At 45.5% G+C, this 23,857-nt stretch overlaps 1 protein-coding gene across 1 annotated transcript; it reads right to left on the bottom strand.

Moving 5' to 3' along the window:
- Window positions 1–2,777: 2,777 nt before the first annotated feature.
- On the bottom strand, window positions 2,778–21,915 carry LOC136468695 (uncharacterized). Its single transcript, XM_066467173.1, has 4 exons — window positions 21,828–21,915; window positions 3,856–3,981; window positions 3,455–3,741; window positions 2,778–3,377 (listed from the first exon to the last, which is right to left on the bottom strand). Exons 1-4 carry the CDS (start codon window positions 21,913–21,915, stop codon window positions 2,778–2,780), a joined length of 1,101 nt encoding a protein of 366 aa, XP_066323270.1.
- Window positions 21,916–23,857: the final 1,942 nt, after the last annotated feature.

Here is a 23,857-nt window from a genome sequence, read left to right as displayed (position 1 = left end):
GGGGCTGGCCAGGCGGATGCCCTCGAGTCACCTCTAGTTTGACACTATGAGTGTGGGTTGTTAGTCTTCCATTAGTCTGATGTTAGGCAGTTGCGTAACGGTGAAGGTTGGCTTGTAGCTAGGTGGGTGGGTGGGTGTATATAAGCGCCATGTAATGGGAAGTCAGGAATGATTGAATAATTGAACTCTTGAACTCTGGATAACAAACCATGCCCTCTATAGTTCTTGCTTCCTTCCTAAACTCTCTATTGATGCCTTCCCTGAACTCCATTTCCAGTTATCCTGATCAATCCCTAGCGGGTTCGTGACTAGAGGAAGGGTATGGTAGGTAGCAATTCCTTGGCTTAGCAGCATGTGATCCAAGCTATGCATAGTAGTGGATTAGGGGGACACTCAGGATTTTAGACCTCTTATTACATAATTAGGCAGCTTTTCACTTGGCCTAGGCATGAAGGCACCATTAGAGATTTTTATTAGGTCTTGCTCTATCTGTCAGCAGGCTAAGGTTGAACATAGTAAACCAGCTGGCTTATTGCAGCCATTACCTATGCCACAGTAGGTTTGGAAAGTGGTGTTCAATGGAATCTGTGGAATGTCTGCCCAAGTTTTCTAGATTTGACACAATTATGGTGGTCATCGATAAATTCATCAAATATGGCCACTTCATTCCATTAGCTCATCCTTTTACTGCCATACAGGTGGCTCAAGCTTACATGGATAATGTCTATAAGTTACAAGGATTGCCTAAGAGCATTATATCTGATAGGGATAAAATATTTACAAGTGTGGAGAGACTTTGTTCAAAATTACCGACACATAGTTTGTCATGAGCTCTTCTTATCATCCTCAAACTAATGGGCAGATTGAAAGGCTCAATTAGTGCTTGGAAGGGTTTTTGAGGTGCAGTATTCATTCATTCTTGTCCCTAGCAGTGGGATAAGTGTCTATCCCTTGCTCAATTCTGGCATAATACTTCTTATCATTCAGCTCTAGGCAGGTCCCCTTTTGAGGTATTTTATGGACATCCACCAAGACATTTTGGTATTACCAATGATCTTCAGTCTCATGCACCAGAGTTGGAGCAATGGCTTCTAGAAAGAAATCTTTTGCATGATGTTATTCAGTATCAGTTGCAAATAGCCCAACATAGAATGAAACACTATGTTGACCCAAACTGAAAAGGACTTTGTAGTTGATGATTTGGTATATCTTAAGTTGCAACCATACATTCAGTCTTCGGGGGCTCCAAGAAGTAATCAGAAGCTGAGTTTTTGATATTATGGTCCCTTTAAGGTGCTGGACAGAGTGGGTGCAGTAGCTTATCATCTGCATTTGCCTGATACTTACAAAATTCATCCTGAGGTCCACATTTCTCAGTTGATGTGCCATGTTCTAGCTTTCTGTACACATAGAAGATGGTATTTTAGCCATTCCTGATGATCCATTGGAGGTTGGAGGATGTTTAGCCAATTCATTTTCTAGAGACTAGAATGGTTCATAAGGGTGCTACCACCCTATCTTAGATCCAAGTTACAATGGTCTGGTTATCCAGAGTCCTTGACCACATAAGAGGAAGCTCTGGACTTGTCACCGCTTTCCAAAGTGTGCAATTCTTCATTTGATGATCACTTAAAATTGAGGATCACTTATGGAACCATCGTCTTGTATGATTGATACCATGTGTAGATGTGATACCACTTGTGTGAAGTGAATACCACTTGAAAGAATCTTCTAGTTTGGAACCACTTGTTGGATTTATCAATTAAAACCATTTCTTGAACCTTTGTTATCTTCATGAGTAGCACTTATAGGATATCACTTGTGAGTTGATCTAGACATTACGTGTAAATTCTTGATGAAATACTTGAGTCTAGATACCACTTAGAACAAACAAACTATATATCAATTTGCATTGTCGTCTTGTGCTTGTACTCTTATCACTATCACGAGCTTCTAATGTTGACTTGAACTAAATTGATTTGCCTAAGCTTCCAAGTCTGGTTTGAACTAATGACAAGCTTCTTCACACCTCTTGCAAGGGTCAAGCTACTTTTCGAGGAGGAGGCAATGCCAGGATTACTAATAAGAAGGCATGGAAGAGTCATGTTACTATTGGGCGTCCGACAATAGAGAAAACGATGATGGCGGCGACAGACATGGTGGGGTAGTATGACACTATGCCAGTGGGTTGTTAGTCTCCCATTAGTCTACTGTTAGGTAGTTGCATAATGGAGAAGGGCGGCTTGTAGCCGGGTGGGCATATATAAGTGTCGTGTAATCGGAAGTCTGAATGATCGAACAATTGAACTCCTGAACTCTAAATAACAAACCATGTCCTCTGTTGTTCTTGCTTCATCCTTGAACTCTCTACAAATTCCTTCCCCAAACTCCATTTCTAGTTATCCTATCTGATCCCCCATGGGTTCATGACATAGGGGTCCTCCTCTATCTGCCTGCCCATTCCAATCCATCATTGGCTTGGCCACCGCTCGATGCTTGTTTGCTTGCACACCACCACCTCAACGCCGATGGTGGCCAGTAGCGGACCCAGGATTTTATCTCTGGGTATGCGCTGCAAAAAAATTTCTAATACAATTCGGTAAACCATTTACAATTCGGTAAAACCATATTATAATTCATTAAAACAAGTTACATTAAATAACATAATAAGATTTAAATTCAAATATTAAGCTACGAACGACGCCTAAATCTTGATATAAATAGTTCAAATGAAATACAAATACTTCAAAATATAGCAACAGGAGAGACTTACAATATTACTTGTTTATCCACCGCTTTCTCAATGACATGAATGTCTCAATTATATCATCTTCATCAACTTGGAAGAAAATATCCGGCTCAATAAATATGACTAGACAATCATCCAAAATAATATCATCTATCCTATTTCTTGTCTTTGTTTTCACTATAACCAATGCAGAAAATACCCTTTCAACACTCGCAGTTGCCACCGGCAAAAACAATATCAATTTGAGAAGCAAGTACACCATATCATACACTTTGTGCCTCTTTGTTTTAACAAGCTTAACTGAGAGATCAACAATGTTGTCTAGACCTTGGAAGCTAGTATCTTGTCGTATGTCATCAATATAATTATCAAGTTGCAATTCAAGTTTTAACAAATCATTGTTGGAGAAGTCCTTAGGATAAAATTCAGCCAATCTACGTACCTTCCGTGCATCAAAAGAAGTAAAGGAGTTGAAAGGACTGAAGGCTGCCATACAAGAGAGTAGCTCCATATTGATCTCATCAAACCGATTATCAAGCTCTTGACTAATTTGATCAATGACACCAATGTATACTTCTCTTTCTAAAATGGTCATCATTTGTTTGGTTTTGGGCACGGGCATACCGTGCTGATTTTCCATAAGGCACATAAGCACCATCCATAGCAGGAACTTTAACACCATGTTTAATACAAAAAAGAAGTGACCTTCTGAAGAAAATTATCCCAACCATTAGACCTCAACTCCTGCATTCTGCTCTTTGCCACATTAACAAGTGAGATCGCATTAAGAATATCTTGATCCATTAACAACTGTTGCAGACTCAATCCATTAATAACAAGTAAATCTTCAATTGCTTTCTTAAGTGACAAAGAGGTAGTATCATCTACATGAACAACTCCAATGAAGTGCTCACATGGCCTTCCAAGTTTATCAACATAACACAAGCAAAGAGCTAGTTGTTCTTTATGTGATATATCACTAGACTCATCAGCTAGAATTGCATAGGGCTCATCACCAAGTTCTCCAATTATTTTCTTTCTAGTTTCTATGGCACAACAATGAATAATTTCCTTTTGTATGCTTGGGCTAGTCAAAGTGCAATTACCTGGTGCATTGTTCAAGACATACTTGTTCACTTCTTCACTATTTCCTGCAAGAAACTTCAAAAGTTCAATGAAGTTGCCTCTATTGCTAGACTCTTCACTTTCATCATGTCCACAGAATGCCAATCCTTGATGCAAAAGAAACTTGATACATCGAAGTGAATATGTCAATCTTTTCTTGTAAAGACAAAGCTCCTCCTCACTCCACTTGTTAATGTGATAATCAATTGCAACCTTGGGATTAATAAAACCAATGTACCTCTCTTGAGCTGCTTTATGTGCCCTTGAACCACAATGTTTAAGAAGTGTTGTGTTTCCTATATTCCAATTATTCCATCCATCAACCACAAAAGTATTTGACCCACTGCCCTTCTTGAACAAGTAGCATATGAAGCAAAATGCAGAATCCTTCTTGACACTATATTCAAGCCACTCATAATTATACAACCATTGTATACTGAATCGACGAGGTACACCTCCAATGTTTCAGTATGGAAAATCATGTATATAAGGTTTGCAAGCACCTTTAGTAATATATGCTATATGAATTGCATCTTGATCATTAACATGATAATTTTCAATGGGTAGCCTTTCACCTAGATCATATGGAAGGCTATTGATGTCATACACTGGCGGCTTTGATGCAGGGGGTGGCGGTGATGCTAGCGGGGGCGAGGGCAAAGGATCTGCAATTTCTTCAACTTGTACTCTATCTTCTTCTTGATTGTGCTCTTCCATAATACTTTGATCCGGAGCCGGAGGTGGGTCAGGGTTCAAAGCAACAGCAAGCCAGCCTTCTTTGCTGCATTCTGAAAAAGCGATTCGAATGTCTCCTGTTTCTCTTCATAATTCAACTATTCAAGAGTTCTGAAAATTAAAAAAAAACTCACCAATTAGCAAAACTAATGAACGGACACCTGAAACTAAGGAAGGGTGGAGACTGGAGAACTGGAGATGGACGGGGAGGAACGAGGATCACCTAGTCACCTGATCAGCCGATCAGCTGCCTGGTGCCGCAATGCCGATCCATGAAGGCCGAAGGGCGATGGCAGTGTCCGTGATAGGCTCACGGCAAGAACGCTCCGTGGCCGTGAGTGGAGTCTGGTGATCCGACTCCCTCCTGAGTCTTGGCCTCCCTAGACAGTTCGATGTCTGCTGATCCAACTCCCCCTACGAGCTGGGCCGGCCCATCGAGCACGAGCGCGCATTTATGCTGCACTCACGTACTACGAATGTCGAACAGACGCCGCACTCACGTACTATGAATAGGACAAGTTGTTTTTTTCATTTTTTCTATTATGTTTGACTGACGGGCGGGCCACAGGGTGGTCGGTGGACCACCCAGACCACCCACTAGATCCGCCACTGATGGTGGTGAGTGGCACATCCGCGTCATGTCGCACACCACACATGTCTTTTTCTATTCCTCTGCTCAGTGAAACAACGAGGGATACTACACCATGATGGCCACTTGCTGGAGCTCACAACAGAAACCACAGAGAGAGAATGTGTCAGGTTACAACCAACCTAGCCAGTCGTTCTATGCATGGGATCATGCTCCATGCTCGCCGTCTTTTGATCTTAGCACGCTACTGCCATTTGTAGGGTAGGGCATGCCCATCCATTTTGCTTTGCTTGCTAGACATGCATGGCATCTAACTGATCCTATTTCCCCACCTCCCTTTATCTGTTAGATGTTCAGAGATAGATGCAGACAGACATGGGAGAGGCATGCTTGGTGCATCTAGATTGATGACACAATGCACTTACCATTGTCATGTGCCACTATTATAGTGTGTACTGATGTTACTCACATTTAGAAAGATTCGAGCATGGCAGCTTGTATGTACTCTGGCTTGCCAATCTGAAGACTAACAAATAGATCAGTCATGGTTAAAAGGGGAGTCTAGGTCTGAAGAACCATTACATTCTATATGAGGTGATGCATTATTACAAATATATCTCTGTAGAGTGAACCTTAAGGGATCATAGAGGACCAAGTCCAAAAATACCAAATTAATCCATTTTTAAGCAGGTCCATCCTTGTCGGTGTTTTGTAAACTGGACTAGTAAATTTATACGATTGTCGTGCTTCTCTAAGAAGACGATGGTAGCATCCAAAAGACATGAGGATTTATACTGGTTTAGGCCTAGAGCCCTACGTCTAGTCTCAGAGATGATCAAGTGCATATTCCTCGCTTGAATGCTCTGAAGTTCTTACAATGGAAGGGTGCAAGAATGGTGGAAGAGGTAGGAGAGCTAGAGCTAGGAGATGGACTACCTGAAGGAAAGCTTTAGGAGTCTGAAGACATGTAGAAAGAGAGAATGTCCCTAGATCAAGATGCCCTGACTACCCTTATATAGAGTTTGGGGCCAGGACATGTAAAAAGGAGAAGGTTTCGCCCAACCGAGGGGTCATGAGCATGAGGAAGGGGCCTAGCTAACTTGGCTTGCAAGCTATGCCATCGTGTGAAGTATGCCTGGGCAGTGGTTGTCGTCATGGTCTTGTGCCCACTGTCATGGTAAGGCGTGGCATGGTGCTACTGTGCCAGCCTGTGGTGGCACTATAGACACAATGGTGGTGCGCCAGCCATCCTTTGCGACATGTTCTTCGTTATGGCCAGTTGTCATCGCCGCCTATCTCCTAGGGGCATCATACCAAAGTTGGTAACTACCCCTAGGCCATCGATCGCCTGGTTGTCTTGAGGAGCAGGTGGCCATGCTCCCAAGCTCTGGGGTTGTGGCTCCCGCTGGTCTAGATGGCCTCTAAGTCAAGGCCTCCATCGTGGATCCTATCCCATAGTGGGTAGAATCGTACATGCATCTTGTCGGGCTATATCTGACCAATGGGCACCATACCGGCCATCCCCACATGGGCGGTGTTGTCTTTCCTGAGCTACGTGGCGTAGGGATGGTGTCTGACTGAACCAAGGTGACCGATGTCCCATTGATCCTTGTGGGGTCAGTGCGGCATGCCTACTCATGTTAGAGTGGGCATGTTTGGTTGGGCTTGACCTCTCCCCATTCCTCCCAGGGGTCGGGATGATGGAGAGGTTGTGAGTCCCTTGTGCGTCGTGTGGCTAAGGTAGAAGGGAGAGGTCATGGCTAACCCTGGCCTTGGCATCCAGCCTGGTTCACTTGGCTCAGCTAGGCATCGATCATTGGGGCCTTCACTAGCTGGTGTATCATGGGCCGCTCGGCCTACTAACTAATCGGTGCCTTGAGACACCCAAGGATTATGACCCCGATAGTAGCCCCCAAGCATTTTTGCGATCACGAAGTGATCGTGAAAGCGATGTGATGCGTTCATGCCAAGTGTTGGTTCGTAGTTCATGGCCTGTTTGAGCTTCGTCGCTCGACCCCTTGTGGACTGGTGTGTTCAATGCGGTAGGTGGCCATTGTGTTCCACCACATCAGGATGCCCTAATGATGTGGTGCATGACTGCTAAGCCCTGCCATGTCAGTGTGTTGCGTAACAGGGTTCGTGACCCAGGCAAGACCGAGTGGTCTCATCAATGTTGTACCAGCCTTGTCTTTATGAGAGTCTCAATTTTCCCAACCTCATGCGGACATCTGACACCGGCTGTGACCTCTCGTGGCTCGCCATGTGGCGTGGGGGTCACAAGCTGTTTAGTCCGCCTTTGGGCCTATAGATAGGGGCTTTCCTACCGTTTGAACCACTCAAGCCTGTGACTATAATAAATTGTTCCTTGCCTCCCCGAATGGCTAGGTGCTGAGGAAGTGAGAAAATGGAGAGAAAGGTTTGAGGAGAACCGTGTGGTTTTTGTTATATGTCCCACTAGGGGTCGTCTGTGGTGGCCAGAGCCAGTGTTGCCCTTTCTAGCAGCTTGTGCTAGAAGGAGATTTATGAGTAGGAAAGGACCGAGAGGTGTTTAGGCCATTTTCTAGGCTCAGTGGTTTCAGCAGCTCCTAGTCCTTTTAGGTTTGGGTTTCGCTGAAACACTAGTCCCAGTGGCCACGATTAGCTTTCCTAGAAAACTATGGGTGTCATTTCCCACCTATTTTTTTCAGGGTGTGATGGTGGTGGTCTCTGAGACCGCCGACCCTGACCTCTCCTGCGTGCTTCGGTCCAGAGGTGTGGTGAGGAGGTTCGTGGGGGCTCCTTGTTGCTCCTCGCGCTCAGCGGTGCCCACCTCTAAATGTTTTTGCAGTATCACCTTCAAGGTGATACCTGGTTTTGGCACCTCGCGGGCGGTATGTCCACCCCTGTCTTCGAAGGTGCTGAGTCAGGAAAAGTTTCCTCAGAGTTTTGGGCTTCCCTAGTGGTAACAAGCCCCGAGCCTCGAGGCCAGGGTCGTGCCTTTGCCTAGGGGTCGCCAAAAGGGCCGTTTTAGCCTAATGGTTAAAGGAGCTATTTCCCCAACCTCTCTTTGCGGTCACGAGGTTTTTGGTGACCTTGTGGTGGCTCGTAGGCCTTGTACCTTTTATTTTTTTCACATGACCAAGCCATGATCATGTTTTAGGCTCTGCATTGCTTCATATGGAAGACACTTGTTGTGTTACCCTGGCTATATGCCCCATCGATTTCTCCCAGGGAGGTCATGGACCCCTGATAGTTTGTGAGTCTCCGTGGCTAGCCTTAGGTCTTTAGACCTGGGGACGCCGGGAGGAGTTTTGTTGCGGCTTGGCCTTGACCCATTTGCGGGGTCATGGGGACCTGACTCCACTTTTCCCCAGCATCCTTACCAACCTTGAGAGGTCACATTGCCCTGTTATAGGCAGGTTTGGTTTTGCCCCACACGGGGAGAGGCATGTCCACCATAACCACGCGATCGGAGTGGTGCGCCTCGTAGGGGTCAATGGGTAATTCAAGCGAGACCCTGATATCATCCCTAATCGATGTGGAGTTCAACTGTCTCATCAAGAGACGTCTCATAAATCAGTCGGCCATCAAATCCGTCGGTCCCCAACCACCTCTGCAGTGGTCAGAGGGCAAGATGCCTCCCTCCTAGAGGGGGTCAACCTAGGCAACTTTGAAGCGGATGACTTGAACATAGAGAGAGATGGTCATGTGGGCTCCGCACCACCGATTAGAGCCACAGGGGCCCATCTCCTCCCTGCCCCTATCCCTTTTGTGGCCTCGAGCCCTTCTAAGGGCTAGGCCCAAGAGAAGTTTTTCTAAGGATGATGTGGGGTCATGGTTGCGATGGGCCGCTCTACACATGATCTCAGGAGGTGGTTGGCCTCCCAAGTCACATCGTGGCATAATGACGCCCACTCACGAGCAGTCGTGAGCTGCGTAATGCGGGCATGTAAATCAAAATGATATGGAAAAAGTAGGGACACACAAGGCTTACTTGGTTCGTGCCACTGCGTGGGCGACCGTCGCTCTGCCTCCCCTCCGATCGCTTCACCTGCTGTGTAGGATTTCTCAAGTGGTTAGTAAATGAGAGTGAATACGCGTGCGCCCGAGGTATCCATCGTGGTTGTTTACTATGGCTATAAGTCAAGAGAACTAGTACGACGGAGGGAATCATCTATTCCTCGATGCTTGCCCTGCTGCTTATTCCTCCTCGCCTTTGTGTGCTTAAAGCTTCCCTTCCCCACCAAGACGATGGATCGCAGCAAGCGCCCGTAGGAAGGGTCACCGAAGGTTGGTGGTCCCCACCATGCCTGCAAGCCCTATTGTGCGAACAGGGGTAAGTGTTTAAATAATGCTTTGAGTTTTGATGCAAACCTGAGTTGATCATGAGTACTCCTTAGGCCCGTCTCTCATGCCATGTCGAGAGGAGCCATCGACGCTACCCCAACTAGGCCCCCGCCGGTGGTAGGTTCGAGCTCATCTTCGTCATCTCTAGGCGGCTATCGAGAGTTTGTCGACTCATCGGCAAGGCAGACGAAGCTCACCAGTGGTTTCTATGGTTGTCCATGAGGCGAGGTGGCTGGAGCATGACCTTGACGCTACCAAAGTTGCTCACACCGCCTCGGAGGGTGAGACCACCGTTCCATAGGCGGCGGACACTGGCGCCCAACCCTGTATCATGGGTAAGGACCTCCTTCGTCTTGATGTGCTAACTAATGTCCATAGCTTCTTACCTTTGTGTTGTCTTGTTGTCAGCGCTAGAGGAGCAGTTGGCGACTTCTCACCATGAAGAGGAGGTGGCTCGCCACTGGGGTTCATCATAGTGGAGGACTGTGAGCGAGTGGTGGTGGTGGGAGTCTAGCAAGGGGCCGGTGTCGCCCTTGCCGCCATGCAGCTATGAGTCAAGATGGACCTCTATCGGGTGGCACCTAGGTTTTTAGAGCATGTCCAGTGGGAGAAGTGGGCGGAGTTGGTCAATGACTTTACCACCGCTTCGGCCACCGTCGTGGTTGCTGTGGATGTGAAGGGTATCATCCATGGCGATGATTAAGAGTCTTAGGATGTGTCTAGGGTCTTCAAAAAAATTTCAAGTAAAGATGCTCTTTTCAGCTTGTATCCCTTGATTTTGTTTCCTTTACGCGCCATCATTGTGCCGTGACCGCCGTCGGTCCGATCGCTCGAATGCTGTAGCCACATAGCCCCGCCCAGGGATCAACCCTTGAGACTTGACCTAGTGCGACCCTATTTTCACGTTTAAGGTATCTGAAAGTGCAACAAGCCCTTTAGTGGGTTTTAGATGATTGAATGATAACATGATTAAAGGTCTAACCCATTTTGCTAAGTGTTGGATAGGAAATGGGTTATCTCATAGGTATTTGATGAAAGCCAAAATGATGTTTTATTGTATAAATAATCTAGTTCAAACACAAGACAATAGTGCAAATGTAACTCATGCAAGGCTTGTTCATGGTGGGATTTTGATGACTCATATGAAAGCAAGCGCGTTGAAAAATAATTAATGAGACATGAGAGATTGCATATGGAATGGTCTCACTTTTTAGAGCTTGTTATATTGAAAGACAATTATACTAATGATCTTAATGAATGATTCAACACCAAGTGTGACTTAATGGCTTGAGATGGTGAAGATAGCAAGGAAAGCCTTTGAGGTACTAAGCAAGGGTGAAGGGCAAGCAATGGCTTGGCGACCGAGGAACCTAGCTAAGGTGAAGAAGGAAGTACTTGCATTTAGTTGAGGTACCAATCAAACCATGATGGTCATATTGAAGTGGAGGATCAAATATCTTGGATGAATTTATAAGAAGTGACTTGATACATTGTGATGAGGACATGACACCATCGGATACGACCATTGTTTATAAGGTGAGCTCGTTCCTATATTTGCATAGTGATTTTTGGTACAATTTACTTGGTTCCACATGCACTTGATGGAAAGCTTGTTTGATAAGCTTTCAAATAGATCTGGTCTCATCTCAATATCATGTCAGCAAGGCCTCCAAACCATCAAGATATTCTATCGCTATTTCTGTCGAGAGCTACACTATCATCATGGGCTTGTTATTTATCCTTGGGACCTTGGCCCAAGTGGGAGCACACCCCAAGGACTTAGAGAACCCACCAAGGAAGCCCTTAGACGTCCAAGCCAAGCCAGAGGCCCAGTCCAACTTGAGTTTGAGTCCATCTTAGGCTTCAGGACCAGCGTGTAGTAAAACAAATGTTCAGGTCTCATACAGACTCCGTTTTTATGATATACATATGGATAGAAAGATAATTTCATAAGTAAACCAATGGAAGTGGTCCCACATCAAAATTCCATCAGAATCAATGGGAATCGTCGAAACAAGTTGACGTCCAGAATCTGTCACGGCGCTGCGTCGTCGTCTTTTGGGCCGTTGGGCCTTGTAACGTGTTGGGACACCTTTAGGACATGAAGAGGGATCCTTGGACATCCCTTAGGCTATATAATCAGTAGCCACCACCTACTTTAGGTTTTGGGTTTTGTTTTAGATCAATCTGTCATTGAACAGTTGCCGTTATCGGTTTATAAGACCCCAACTTCGACTGCTTAATCATTCATCTGCAATTGTCACTTTAATTGAGTTGTGTTTTATCTTGCTCTTGCTTGTGTTCTTCAACTCACAGCAGGGATTAGCCTTCTTGGCGAGGTCAATCAAATTGTGATACGGTTGATAACCAGAGGAGACATGGTGCTAAGGTTATAGGGTTTGGGTCTTTGTGATCTGAAACTGGATCGGTGTGTCGCTCTCTGAACAAATCATTGTTTATCTTGAACCTAACGGAAGATCGGGACCCTCGTCCCCATTAAGTGGTATCAGAGCTTCAGGTATACCATCAAGTTCGCATCTTACCCTTAGTTTGAGTGTTTTTTTCTTTTATCCCATAGTCCAATGCCATATTTGTTTCCTGTCATATAACTATCCGTGCCATAGCCTTTGCATGATTCAGTTTCAGAGTCTGCTTTGTTGAGTTTGTGTCCTAGGTCAAAGTCTTATTGCTAGTTTAAATTATGTTCTTTTCTAGTTTGTGCTGATCCCTTCCCCCGCCGCTATTCTGTATCACCATCGGTTTGCATCTTGTGTCCACTAAAATCCTGATTCGAGCAGCTTCCTTAAAACAGTCATAACTTTTTCATCCGAACTCGAAATGGGGAAAATTTTATATCTACGGAGAATGCCAGAAAATTTTAGATCTATTTCATCCTAGCATTGTTGGGTTTGCAAAATTAGATTTGTGAAATTCGATTAGAAAAATTGAGTTTCTGAGCCCACAAGTTTTGGTATGCTTTTTAGAGCACAGTCCTAATTTTCTATAGGCCACATCTTTTATTCAATTGAGCTCAAATTTTTTGTGGTTTATTCTTGTGTGCTCCTTGCTGAGAAAAAATATCAAAAGAGCAAAAGCAAGAAAAAAAAGATTGGACAAAAAAATAAAAGAAAAAATAGTAAAAGAGAATAGAGGACATCGAAAAGGAGCACATAAGGAACACTGAATAGCTCTATTGTTTGTGGTATCTTTTGCCTTGTTCATATCCGTTGCTGCCTTTAATACTTGTTTCCTTTCATCCTTATTTCCTCTCTTGTTTATCACAACTAGTGATAGAAACACGTATAGGCCAGCAACTAGGATAAGTGCTCTGGACATTTATTTAATATTGCTGTCTGTCACTGACTTGTGTGCCACATATATATATTTGTTCTTTTTCGTGCCTCCCAAGCTCTACATATACTTCAGATCGGTACAGAAAAAGACCCTTGCAATCTTGGTGTCACACCCTCACAGGTATCATGAACCAGCCACCGGTTGTACCATCCACTGCTTTGCATTGGTAAGAACCTTGTAAGAACTTGGTAAGACATGTGAGAGTGTGATTCCACTTACCCATAAATAGTTGATAGGGGATTTATATTAATTTCTAACAATATCAAACAACGAGTTTCTGTTTAAGAGTGAATTGTAGGAAATCATGGACCAGAAGTTTGCAAGGATGGACCGAATAAAGAACAATGAGCCCTCACATATAGACTATAATCATCAAGGTATGAGAGGTAAATTGACCATACCATCCTTTTCGGGTCATTATGATGCTGAAGGATACCTTAATTGGGAGATAATGGTAGAACAAAAGTTTAGTGCCCACCTTGTACCTGAGCAATATAGAGTTCGAACAAGCTACTAGTGAGTTTAAGGACTTTGCCATTATTTGGTGGTATGGGCTAGTTGCAAAGGATGTTTTACCTGGTACATGGGAAGAACTTAAGATAGCTATGCGTGATCATTTTATTCCTCCTTCCTTATAAACATGAATGGCATAACAAATTGCAGTGCTTAGAGCAGGGCAATATGTCTGTCTAAGAATATTATACAGAGTTTCAAAAGTGTGCAATACGTTATGGGATAGTAGAGGACATGGAAGATACCATTGTTCGTTTTTGGTGGTTTGAGGCATGAAATACAAGATATTGTTTTCTATAAAGAATTTTATACTCTCAAACGTTTGTTCTAGCTTGCTATGCTTGCAGAAAAAGAATTGTAGGAATGTCAGCAAAAGAACCATACCAACATTGGCGACAATCTCAACCTAGATTTTAGCAAGGGTGGAGCAACCATTTACGAAGGTTGAGACTACGATAAAAAGGCGAGTGGTTACTTCTGCCACTACAACAACATCTTCACCACCACCACCTCCCACACATACTTTGGAGTATGGTAAAACTTTAAACCATGCTGAAAATGCACAAACTAGTAGAGATAGAACTGCTAATGAAAGGAAAGAATTAGATGTTAAATCTGAATTGCCTTTGTCACAAAATAATTATTCTAATAATGCTAGTGATAAAGAAAAGCTGTGTGAAAATGCTTTTATTATACATATGCCACAACTAGTGAATGAGTATGATGCTTTGGCTGTGGAACCAATTACTTATGCTGACCATAAAAGTTTGCTTCCCATTGCTACCAAAAAAAAAGAAAAGAAATTATTGTATTCTTCAAATACTTAGGGTTATATTGAGTTTGATACTTTATATGCTCTTAGTAGTTTAGAAGAGAAACTTAAATGTGTTGAATTGCCATGGTTGTCTACTTGTACATATAATTTTATTGGAAAGTATAATTATAAAGGAGAGTATATAGTGCATCGTGTCTATATTTGTTCAAATCTAAAATCTCCTTATATTGCGCAAAAGTATGATCAACCAAAGGATTGCAATTGCTATAATCTTGTCATGTCGAGTTTCCCTAGTTTTGTTATAAAGAAACATGTTAAATTTCAAGAAGGGGAGCAATGTTGGCTACTACCAACAACGTTCCCTTCAGCTAATCCCAAACCAAGGATGGTTTGTTGTCAAGAAGGAAAGGATGATGAGGACATGACACCATCGGATATGACCATTGTTTATAAGGTGAGCTCGTTCCTATATTTGCATAGTGATTTTTGGTACAATTCAGTTGGTTCCACATGTACATGTCGTATTTGAATGTAGGTACAAATGTGTCTCAACGTGCAAGTTCATAAAAGTTGAATTTTTGGTTCATCGGCAGTTCGACAGTGCTTCATTGGGAAGGCCATAACTCAGCCATCCTGGAGTGTGATCGAGATCAATGAGCACTTGATGGAAAGCTTGTTTGATAAGATTTCAAATAGATCTGGTCTCATCTTAATATCACAGTCGGCAAGGCCTCTAAACCATCAAGATATTCTGTCGCTATTTCTGTCGAGAGCTACACTGTCGTTATGGGCTTATTATTCATCCTTGGGACCTTGGCTCAAGTGGGAGCACACCCCAAGGACTTGGAGAACCCACCAAGGAAGCCCTTAGACATCCTAATCCTTGGCCACCACCATAGGAGGCCAGCAAGGACATCCAAGCCAAGCCGGAGGCCCAGTCCAACTTGAGTTCGAGTCCATCTCAGTCTTCATGACCAGCGTGTAGTAAAACGGATGTCCAGGTCACATATGGACTCCGTTTTTTATGATCCACATATGGATGGAAAGATAATTTCATAAGGAAACCAATGGAAGTGGTCCCACATCAAAATTCCATCAGAATCAATGGGAATCGTCAAAACAAATTGACATCTAGAATCTGTCACGGTGCTGCGTCGTCGTCTTTTGGGCCGTTGGGCCTTGTAACGTGTTGGAACACCTTTAGGACGTGAAGAGGGATCCTTGGACGTCCCTTAGGCTATATAATCAGTAGCCACCACCTACTTTAGGTTTTGGGTTTTGTTTTAGATCAATCTGTCATTGAACAGTCACCGTTATCGGTTTGCAAGACCCCAACTTCGAGTGCTTAATCATTCATCTGCAATTGTCACTTCAATTGAGTTGCGTGTTATCTTGTTCTTGCTTGTGTTCTTCGACTCGTGGCAGGGATTAGCCTTCTTAGCAAGGTCAACCGGATTGTGACATGGTTGATAACCAGAGGAGACGTGGTGCTAAGGTTGCAGGGTTCAGGTCTTTGTGATCTGAAACCGGATCAGTGTATCGCTCTCTGAATAAATCGTTGTTTATCTTGAACCTGACAGAAGATCAGGACCCTCGTCCCCATTACATTGGGCGTCAACTCATATTTATTGGATGAAATTAAGTCACATGCTCAAGATGACTATGCTCAAAGGGAAAATCAAAATTGACATGTTGACACCCCCCTCTCTTGGTGAATTTTGAGAACTATGGCATTTGATTCCAAGGATTTCAACTCAAGCGGTTCAACTTCTGTTTTCATTTAATCTTGAGTACATAGGTATGTCAGTACTATTAAGAGGGATACATCATGTTGATAGATAATTATTCAATAGTGCTCAAGCCAACCCATGTGTGGATTGAGTGAAAGAGAGAGCCAAGTGCTAACTCACTGTGTTGTAGGTCCAAAGACCAGACATGTCCGGTATTGGCCTAACTACAATAGCCTTCTCCGTGTTCTCAGTTTGGTTCAGTCGGGAGTTCTAACTATCGTTGGGAGTTTTGGGGGTTAGGAGTTCTGGCAATCATCGAAAGTTCCGACACCTCACACGTGCCACTGACTTAGTGACCGTTGGCGATGTGCATGCCAATATTGATACCAAATGTGTATGGTATTCCAATGGCTATAAAACGTCTAGTTTTTTAGTGGGGTCTATAAATATCCCCAAGTCTCCACCTTTGGAGCCTACTGATTCTGCTGACACTCTCACACATTTTTCAGCCTTGAGAACACTCTCCAACTCTCTCTTAGTGATTGATTGATTCAAACTTGCAAAATCCATCTTATGGGTTGAGTTAGATTCAAATTGAGAGCAAGCCACCCTTGAGCACTTGTGCATATTTGTTGATCTCATGATTTGCATTTGTTACTCTTAGATTCTTCGGTCCTAGATAGCTAGGCATCGCTGGAGAGCACCCAAGAGCTTATGGTGTGCCTTAAAAAGTTTGTACCAGGTTCGATTCTACTACCGCAAGGGAAGGAATCAACTAGTAGAAGGAGGAAAAGGAGTTGGAAAAGACTCTAGCTAGAGTGGCCTTTGTGGTCCTCTAGAGCTGACCTTTGTTGGATCGCTCGCAGCCCCCTCAACGAAGAGTAGGACTCGACGAAGTCAGAACTTTGGTAAAATAAATCTCGTGTCTCGATCTCTCTTTTCTTTTGGCATTGGTGATCTGCTTGTGTTGCTTGAGCTTGTTGACAGGTATCTAGTAGGTGCCAACAACTTGGATTGAAAAGAGAAGTCGATCGAAAGCAAATCGAGGGCTGATCCAGCAAGCCCTTGAATACCGGACGTGTACGAATCAATACCGGGCAGTGTCCGGAATTTGGACCCTATGCTGAATTTATTCACTTGTTGCTCTAACTTGTTTGTTGCAGGGTTGTAGCTCATAGATTTATTCTATATACCTTGTATTCTCTATTGGCTAACTCGTGAGGGGTTTATTTCTTTGATTTGGAGTTTCTGAGTAATTGGAAACTCCAACACTAATCATTTCAGCATTTTAAAGGGTTGCATTTTTAGAAACACCTATTCACCCCCCTCTAGGTGGCATTCTCAGGTCCTCTCAGTATCTATAGGGTAAGTTCAATGGCATCTCGCCTTTCTTCATTTTTCTTCGAGTTGTGTGGACACTTTCCTCTCCTTGCTTTCGCGCAGGCAGTGAAGCCCTGCCTAGATTGGGTTATGTAGATTTGACTTCAGCGTGGTCCTTTGTTGCGCATGAGCTCATGGCGCGTTGCGCTGTGGTCTTCGTGAGCGAGCCCCAGTTGGCTAGTTTGCGCCAATCGACACTGGTCGTCCGGGGTGTGGATGCACTGATAGAGAGTCATTTTTGGCGTGCTTATTCCGATGTGCCACGTCCCTTGCTGGTCAGGCTAACACAGTCGTTCATTGTTTGGCTACCCTAGCATTGGAGGGCCCGTGCTATGCTGGCACCGACCTCGATGTCGTTGTGCGAGGTCACACGCTGGGGAGGTCAGACGGATGACATCCTTGCGATGAGTGATTCTGCCGCTCATGGAGTGAGAGTCCTTGTTGGTGAATGTGTCAGTCGCCTACATACGCCACCAGTTCCTAAGCTTCTAGCGTGTGATGATCCTCGTGTAAGGATTCTATGTTACATGGGTGTTCTTGTTGTGGTGAACATGTTATGGGTTTTGTGTATGTATGGCATGTGGTCGGCGCATTCGCTTTGTCACCTTGCCGTTTCCTTGCTCTCTTCTAGTTCAAGCTAGGAATGTACGCCATCCTCCTTAGTCCTATGCATGTGAGTACATGTTTTAGCCTGGGGACTGGCCCATGGGGTAGCAAAGGCACATGACCTGATCACGCAACAAGACATCAAGGAAAGGTCGTAGATCCGGTGTGATGCGAGAAGAAAAGCGAGCGAGCGACTAGAGTTCTCTTTCCTTTTATTCCTTCTTGAGCGAACGAGTTTATTGTTTCCTTTTAGTCTCATGCGTGGGTGCCTGGCCTTACCCAGGAGCTGGCCCATGGGGCTTAGCCGGGGCGACCCTGGTGCGAATGAGAAATCAAGGTTCGGGTCATCGGTTCGTCATGATTTGAGGCATGATTAGAAAGAGCTCAAAACAAGCGAGTCACCGGGACGATGACAAGCAGTGCTATGCCATGGATCACATATATGTGACTATGTGTACTACCCCCACAAGTGAATCGTGTCTAGCTGCCAACGCAAGCCGGATCGAGTCGCTTAGGAGTATGGACGTTGCTAGGGTGAAGTGTATTGACATCATGTTCCTTGGTTGGCTCTATGGGTCGGCTCTAAGTTTTTTGGAACTATAGGTGAGCCTACATGTGTATGTGAACGTTCTTGGGTAGAAAGGCTAAAGTTAAGGTGGATGTGACTGACCGGTGTACTAGAAGCTATCGTGAACCTAGTTGTCGTCGCTCGAGATGAGGCAAGCCCCCGAGCGCCTGTTTGTGGTGGTGTTGTTGCGGTCCCTGGGCCACGAGCTGATGAGGGTGCTTCTTTATTGCTTGGAGTGGTCATAGCTGACATGGGTTGACCTCTTGGGTGGCTTTGGGTTGACTTTTGCCTGCTCGACGTCCTTAGCGGGCTCACAAGCCCCTAGGGATGATTCCTTCAAGTCTGGCCTGTTGTAGCTTCTGGCCAGGGAGGCTCGCGCATTCTGGTGCTTGAGCCTTCATGGCGCGACGACATTGTGGTTGCCACATCTTCACTTCTAGGTGTGGTTGCTGCTCTCAGCAAAGAGCTGACGTGACCTGTCGCTGCAGAAGCAGGTTCTGAGGGCAACGTGGTTTGGTCTGCTCGGCGTGACACATGGTGCACTCTGCGAGCCTGCTTTCTTGGATGCACATGCCTCCAAGTGAAGGCTGATAGTTCACTGAGACATAATGGATAGTTTGTCCGCCATGCGAGACTGGGCCCTGGTTTCAGGTTTGGCCTTCAAGGTCTGGCATCGGGTAGCCACCTAATCACCAATGATGATGTCGGGTGGTGGCGGGTGATTTCGTCACTCGTGTATGCCCTAACGTGCTACGTTCCGTTGGTGGTGGAGGCACCGATCGAGACATGGTTCTACCACCGATCCAAGGCCTCCCTCGCAGTTGGCCTAGATGTGGTAGAAGCTGGTGATAGGCATTGACCCATTGGTGTGGATGACCCTGCAGTTCCCTAAAAGGATGTGGCCGGTTGGTGTGATTCCTTGGGCGAGTTCGCCTTAAGCTGTGGACCTCTGGTTCCCTAGGTGGAAGACTTGGCCATGGTCGATGGCGAGAGAGGGTACTAGCCCCCCTATGTAAGTGAACTCTAGGATGCTACCACTAAGGGTAGTTCCAAGAGTGTGTCCATCGTAGATCGTAGGGTCCAGATCTCTGGAGCGAAGGTCTTGGATGCGGCTGAAGGCAAACGTGGGCGCTAGCCCTTCGATGCCGGTGAACTCGTATTTTTCATGGTGGATGTGGCTGCCATGGGCCATTCCACAAGGGAGTCCACTGATGGTGCGAGGAGCCATCGCTTCCTTCTCAACAATCAAGGGTGTGCGACTATCCTGTACCTGGCGCTAACTATTGGTGTTTCGTAAACTAGACTAGTAAATTTATATGATTACCACACTACTCTAGAAAGACAATGGTAGCATCCAAAAGACATGAGGATTTATATGGGTTCAGGCCGGAGCCCTACGTCCTATCTTAGAGATGATCGAGTGCATGTTCCTTGCTTGAATGGTCTGAAGTTCTTACAATGGGGGTGCAAGAATGGTGGAAGAGGTAGGAGATCTAGAGCTAGGAGATGGACTGCTAGAAGGGAAGCTTCAGGAGTCCAGAGATGCGTAGAATGAGATAATGTCCCCAGATCAGGATGCCCAAGGCCAGGACATGTACAACGAAGAAGGTTCTCCCACCCGTGAGGTCATGAGTCTGAGGGAGAGGCCTAGCTAACTTGGCTTGCAAGCTACGTCGTCATGTGAAGTACGCATGGGCATGGTTGTCATCATGGTCTTGTGCCCACGTCGCGGTAAGGCGTGGCATGGTCTATGCCGGCCGTGGTAGCACTATAGACATGGTGGTGGTGCGCCAGCCATCCTTTGCGATGTGTTCTCCGTTATGGCCTTCATCATCGCCTCCTGTCTCCTAGGGGTGTCATACCAGAGTTGGTAGCCGCTTCTAGGCCATCGATCGCCTGGTTGTCTTGAGGAGCAGGTGGCCATGATCTAGAGCTCCGAGGTCATGGCTCCCGCCGGCTGGATGGCCTCTATGTCAAGGCCTCCGTCATGGATCCTATTCTGTAGTGGGTAGAATCGTACATGCGTCTTATTGGGTCGTGTCACACCTGATTTTAAGGACAAAATTGATGCAGAACATATGTATGCCAGGATCAATTTATTCATACATATGTCGACTTCATTATAGTATCATAGTAGGTTTGCTTACATAACGGAAACATTATTACAAAAATGACCCATGGGTCTAAAAGAAAATCTACTAAGCTTCCAGCGAAAAAGGACGCCATCTACACAGGAAGGTTGACCGGGGGTAGCACCAGCCTAGTACACATCGTCGAGGTCGAAGGCAATGTCCTCAACGTACTCCTCCTCAGTCATCTCCAACGTCTGGGTGGGATAGCAGGGGGACAAAGAGGAAGGGTGAGTACTTCGAAATGTACTCGACAAGTGTAGAAAAAGTATGACATGAGGCTTAAAGCAAGGATAGGCTAACTTGGTTTGACACCTAGCACCTAAGCGACACGCATATTACCTTAATTTCCTTAGCACCTAATTACTAAGTGAGATTCTGCCTTCTCCTTAGAGGACCAAACCACACTTGGATTCCATCCAAGCACCACACTTGGATTCCATCCAAGCCCCCAACTGAACCACCTGTTCCCTTACTAAGGGAACCACCCAACTGAACCAGAGCCATCTAATCCCAAAGAAGTCTCAGCCCGCTCTTGATCATGAGCATGGCTGATATACCAGGTTTTACACTCTGTAGAGGTTGCACACTTTCACCATGAGTCATGTTTCCCATTTGTGAGGCGATTAGCCTCTTGACCCACTTCTAAGGTAGATCAATAGGGTTTCACTATAAGGCCTTTACAAAGAGTCCTCCCATATGTATTAGTTCTCACAGGGCATGCATGGAAGCCATCTCCTGTAGCCCAGGACTAGGCAAGCCTAGGAGCCAACTCCCGTACCAAGCGATATCCTGCATAGAAACCTTCTTTTGTACCCATGTCATTATGAGACTAATATCCACATAGGGATCCCCTAATTAATTAGCTAGGTCCATCCCATCCAGACCTCATGGCTGCGCTGTTAAGCCAGATTACATGCTTTGAGAACCGGTCCTTAGGGACCCAGAGTAGAATCAAACACAACCAATGATCATGCTTAGATTTCCTATTCACCATGTTGCTAAAAACATTACTAGTAACCATTGCATAGATCATTAATCAAGTTTAAATTACAACCTTTCCCATCCCAAGACTGCAAAGCTAAGCATGGCATCTACCCATCCAAACCGGGTTTCAAGGATGATGTAACAAGTTCTAGTAAACCATAACATGGGATTCAAATTTAGACTCTGCATGCAACTAATGGTCTAACTACACTAACTCACAATAAAACAAAAGTAGGAGCAAGTATGGTCAAGGACACTTGCCTTCAAACTGGATTTGTTCCGGGATATCAATCTGCTGGTCCCGGAAGTTCTCGCATTCAACACTGTTTGTAATCAATACACCAAACATGGCCAACAAAACATGATAAGAACAATACGCCAAACATTGGAAAAACATATTATAAAGTTTACTAACACGCAGTACTCATCAATATGAACTGGTGAGCAGAAGAACCAACTAAAACGGAGCTACGGTTTGAAAGTTATGGGCTTTTGAAGTTGGATGGCAAAACTGTAAATAAACTGAACTCGTTTTCAGATTTTTAAATAAATAAAACTGAAAAAGAAAAGAGCTCTGAGCTGCGGGTATGAAAACTAGATAAGATAGGGGCTGAAATGGAAGAATAGCATAACTCATGAAACTGTGATTTAATTTGACAAAACTGAAAGGGCTAGATTGTAAGTTTGCATGCACTATGCTGCGCACTCGGTCCACGGTCCGTGGACCGGGGAAGGGCTGTGAGAGCAGCGCACCAAGGACCATGTCCATGATGATGTATTTGAAGTTGTATTCTTGGATTTATTTTTCTAATAAAGAAAAACGGCCATAAATTGTGTATGACGTCGGAGTGACATCATCAAGCAAACAAAGAGAAGGCGCGCACGGCCAACCTGCGAGTGTGAGGTACGTATTTATTCCTCATGTATTTCCAGAATTGTTTCCGTGAAGAAAAACGGCCGTAATGCGAGTGTGATGTCACGATGGTGTCAACAAGCTAACAAGAGGCAGGGCGTCGGACGGGAGGAGCTCACGGTGCATGGTACCCGCGGCGGAACTTCGCCGGCGACACCCACGAGATACAGAGCACGGGAGACGACGAGATCAGGTGCCTTGGATTCGGGAGCTCACCGCGAATCTGATGGAGGAGTTCGTGGTGTCAGGTTCCGATCGGAGACAGACAGGCCCGGCTCTAGAGGAGGGGCAAACAGTGCGACCGGTCAGAGGCGAACAAGCCCCAAGCGGTGGCGGCAGTGATGCACGGGTCCTCAGGACCTGTTCTTACGGGGTGGAGAGGGGAAGGAGGGGCTCGGTCGCGGAGCTCCGTGCTCCCGGGAATGGCGGCGGCGTCGTCCGGTCCAGCGGACGGGGGATAGGGGTGGAGCTGACGACTGGGGGCCACACGTCAGCGACCGAGTGAGAGGGAGCCAGCGAGGTCCGCTTGGCATTTTTTTTTTGAGAAAAGGGTTGGATTTTTATTAATATAGGAAAAGAACTAATACATCCAGCCCCGTAAATGGCACCCCTCAAGAAAATAAAAATTACAGCTAAGTCCTCTGGAGGAGCACCCCGTAGCCTTCGCCGTCGCCGACCGATGTTGCAGCAAGCCGGTCCTTCTCCACCTCCCGCGATGAAGAAGACACGGAATGAAGTTCATGGCCGAATTCCGGATCGACGAAGAATCTTCATCAAAGTTTAAGGAGCCCATAAAAAACACGCCCAAGGCGTGCTGTTGATTCGTTGAACGCATCGGCCAAAGGCAAGCTGCCATCTCCTCGTCGTTGCGGGGATTTGACGCCAGTTGCCTCACCATCCAACCCCAGACGACGACCAGCAAACCCACGAGGGGGATCTGAATACACCAACCCAAACACACAGGAAGGTGGATAGCTAACCTGACAAGGAAACTTCTGACGCAGTCCACCAGAATTTCCTTCGAGGGACAAAAGATGGATGGATGACACCCATCCCTATCGATACGTCCACCAAAACTCCTCCACGTACCTAGCCACCATACAATGGCTTACGAGGCCAGCATCGACGATGAAGGCATGGGCATCGCCGACACAGAGAAGAACACAGAGGAATCGAACACCAACGCAAATGAATACATCGATGGCATACCCGTCACTGTCGAATCCCCTGCAAAAGATGTTGTCGCCGAGCACCACGCACCCACCAGACACAACCGAGCCTCGCTCACCATGGAAGGAGACGAAAGCAGAGAAGGTGAGGAAGAACCAAAAGAGCCCGACTGATTTTCTCACCTGGACAAAATCCAACCCTAAACTAC

This window comes from Miscanthus floridulus, chromosome 8 (genome assembly GCF_019320115.1).
Source record: "Miscanthus floridulus cultivar M001 chromosome 8, ASM1932011v1, whole genome shotgun sequence".
NCBI classification, from domain to species: domain Eukaryota; kingdom Viridiplantae; phylum Streptophyta; class Magnoliopsida; order Poales; family Poaceae; genus Miscanthus; species Miscanthus floridulus.
The sequence above is the reverse complement of the archived record's forward strand: the minus strand, read 5'-3'. Positions and strand labels throughout refer to the sequence as shown.

Coding starts and splice junctions, on each gene's coding strand:
- LOC136468695 (XM_066467173.1), bottom strand. CDS start 21,915: ATGTTTGGTGTATTGATTACAAACAGTGTTGAATGCGAGAACTTCCGG. Junction 3,982..21,827: donor GGAACAAATCCAGTTTGAAG/GCAAGTGTCCTT, acceptor TTTTGCATCAAG/GATTGGCATTCTGTGGACAT. Junction 3,742..3,855: donor TGTCTTGAACAATGCACCAG/GTAATTGCACTT, acceptor ATGCAATTCTAG/CTGATGAGTCTAGTGATATA.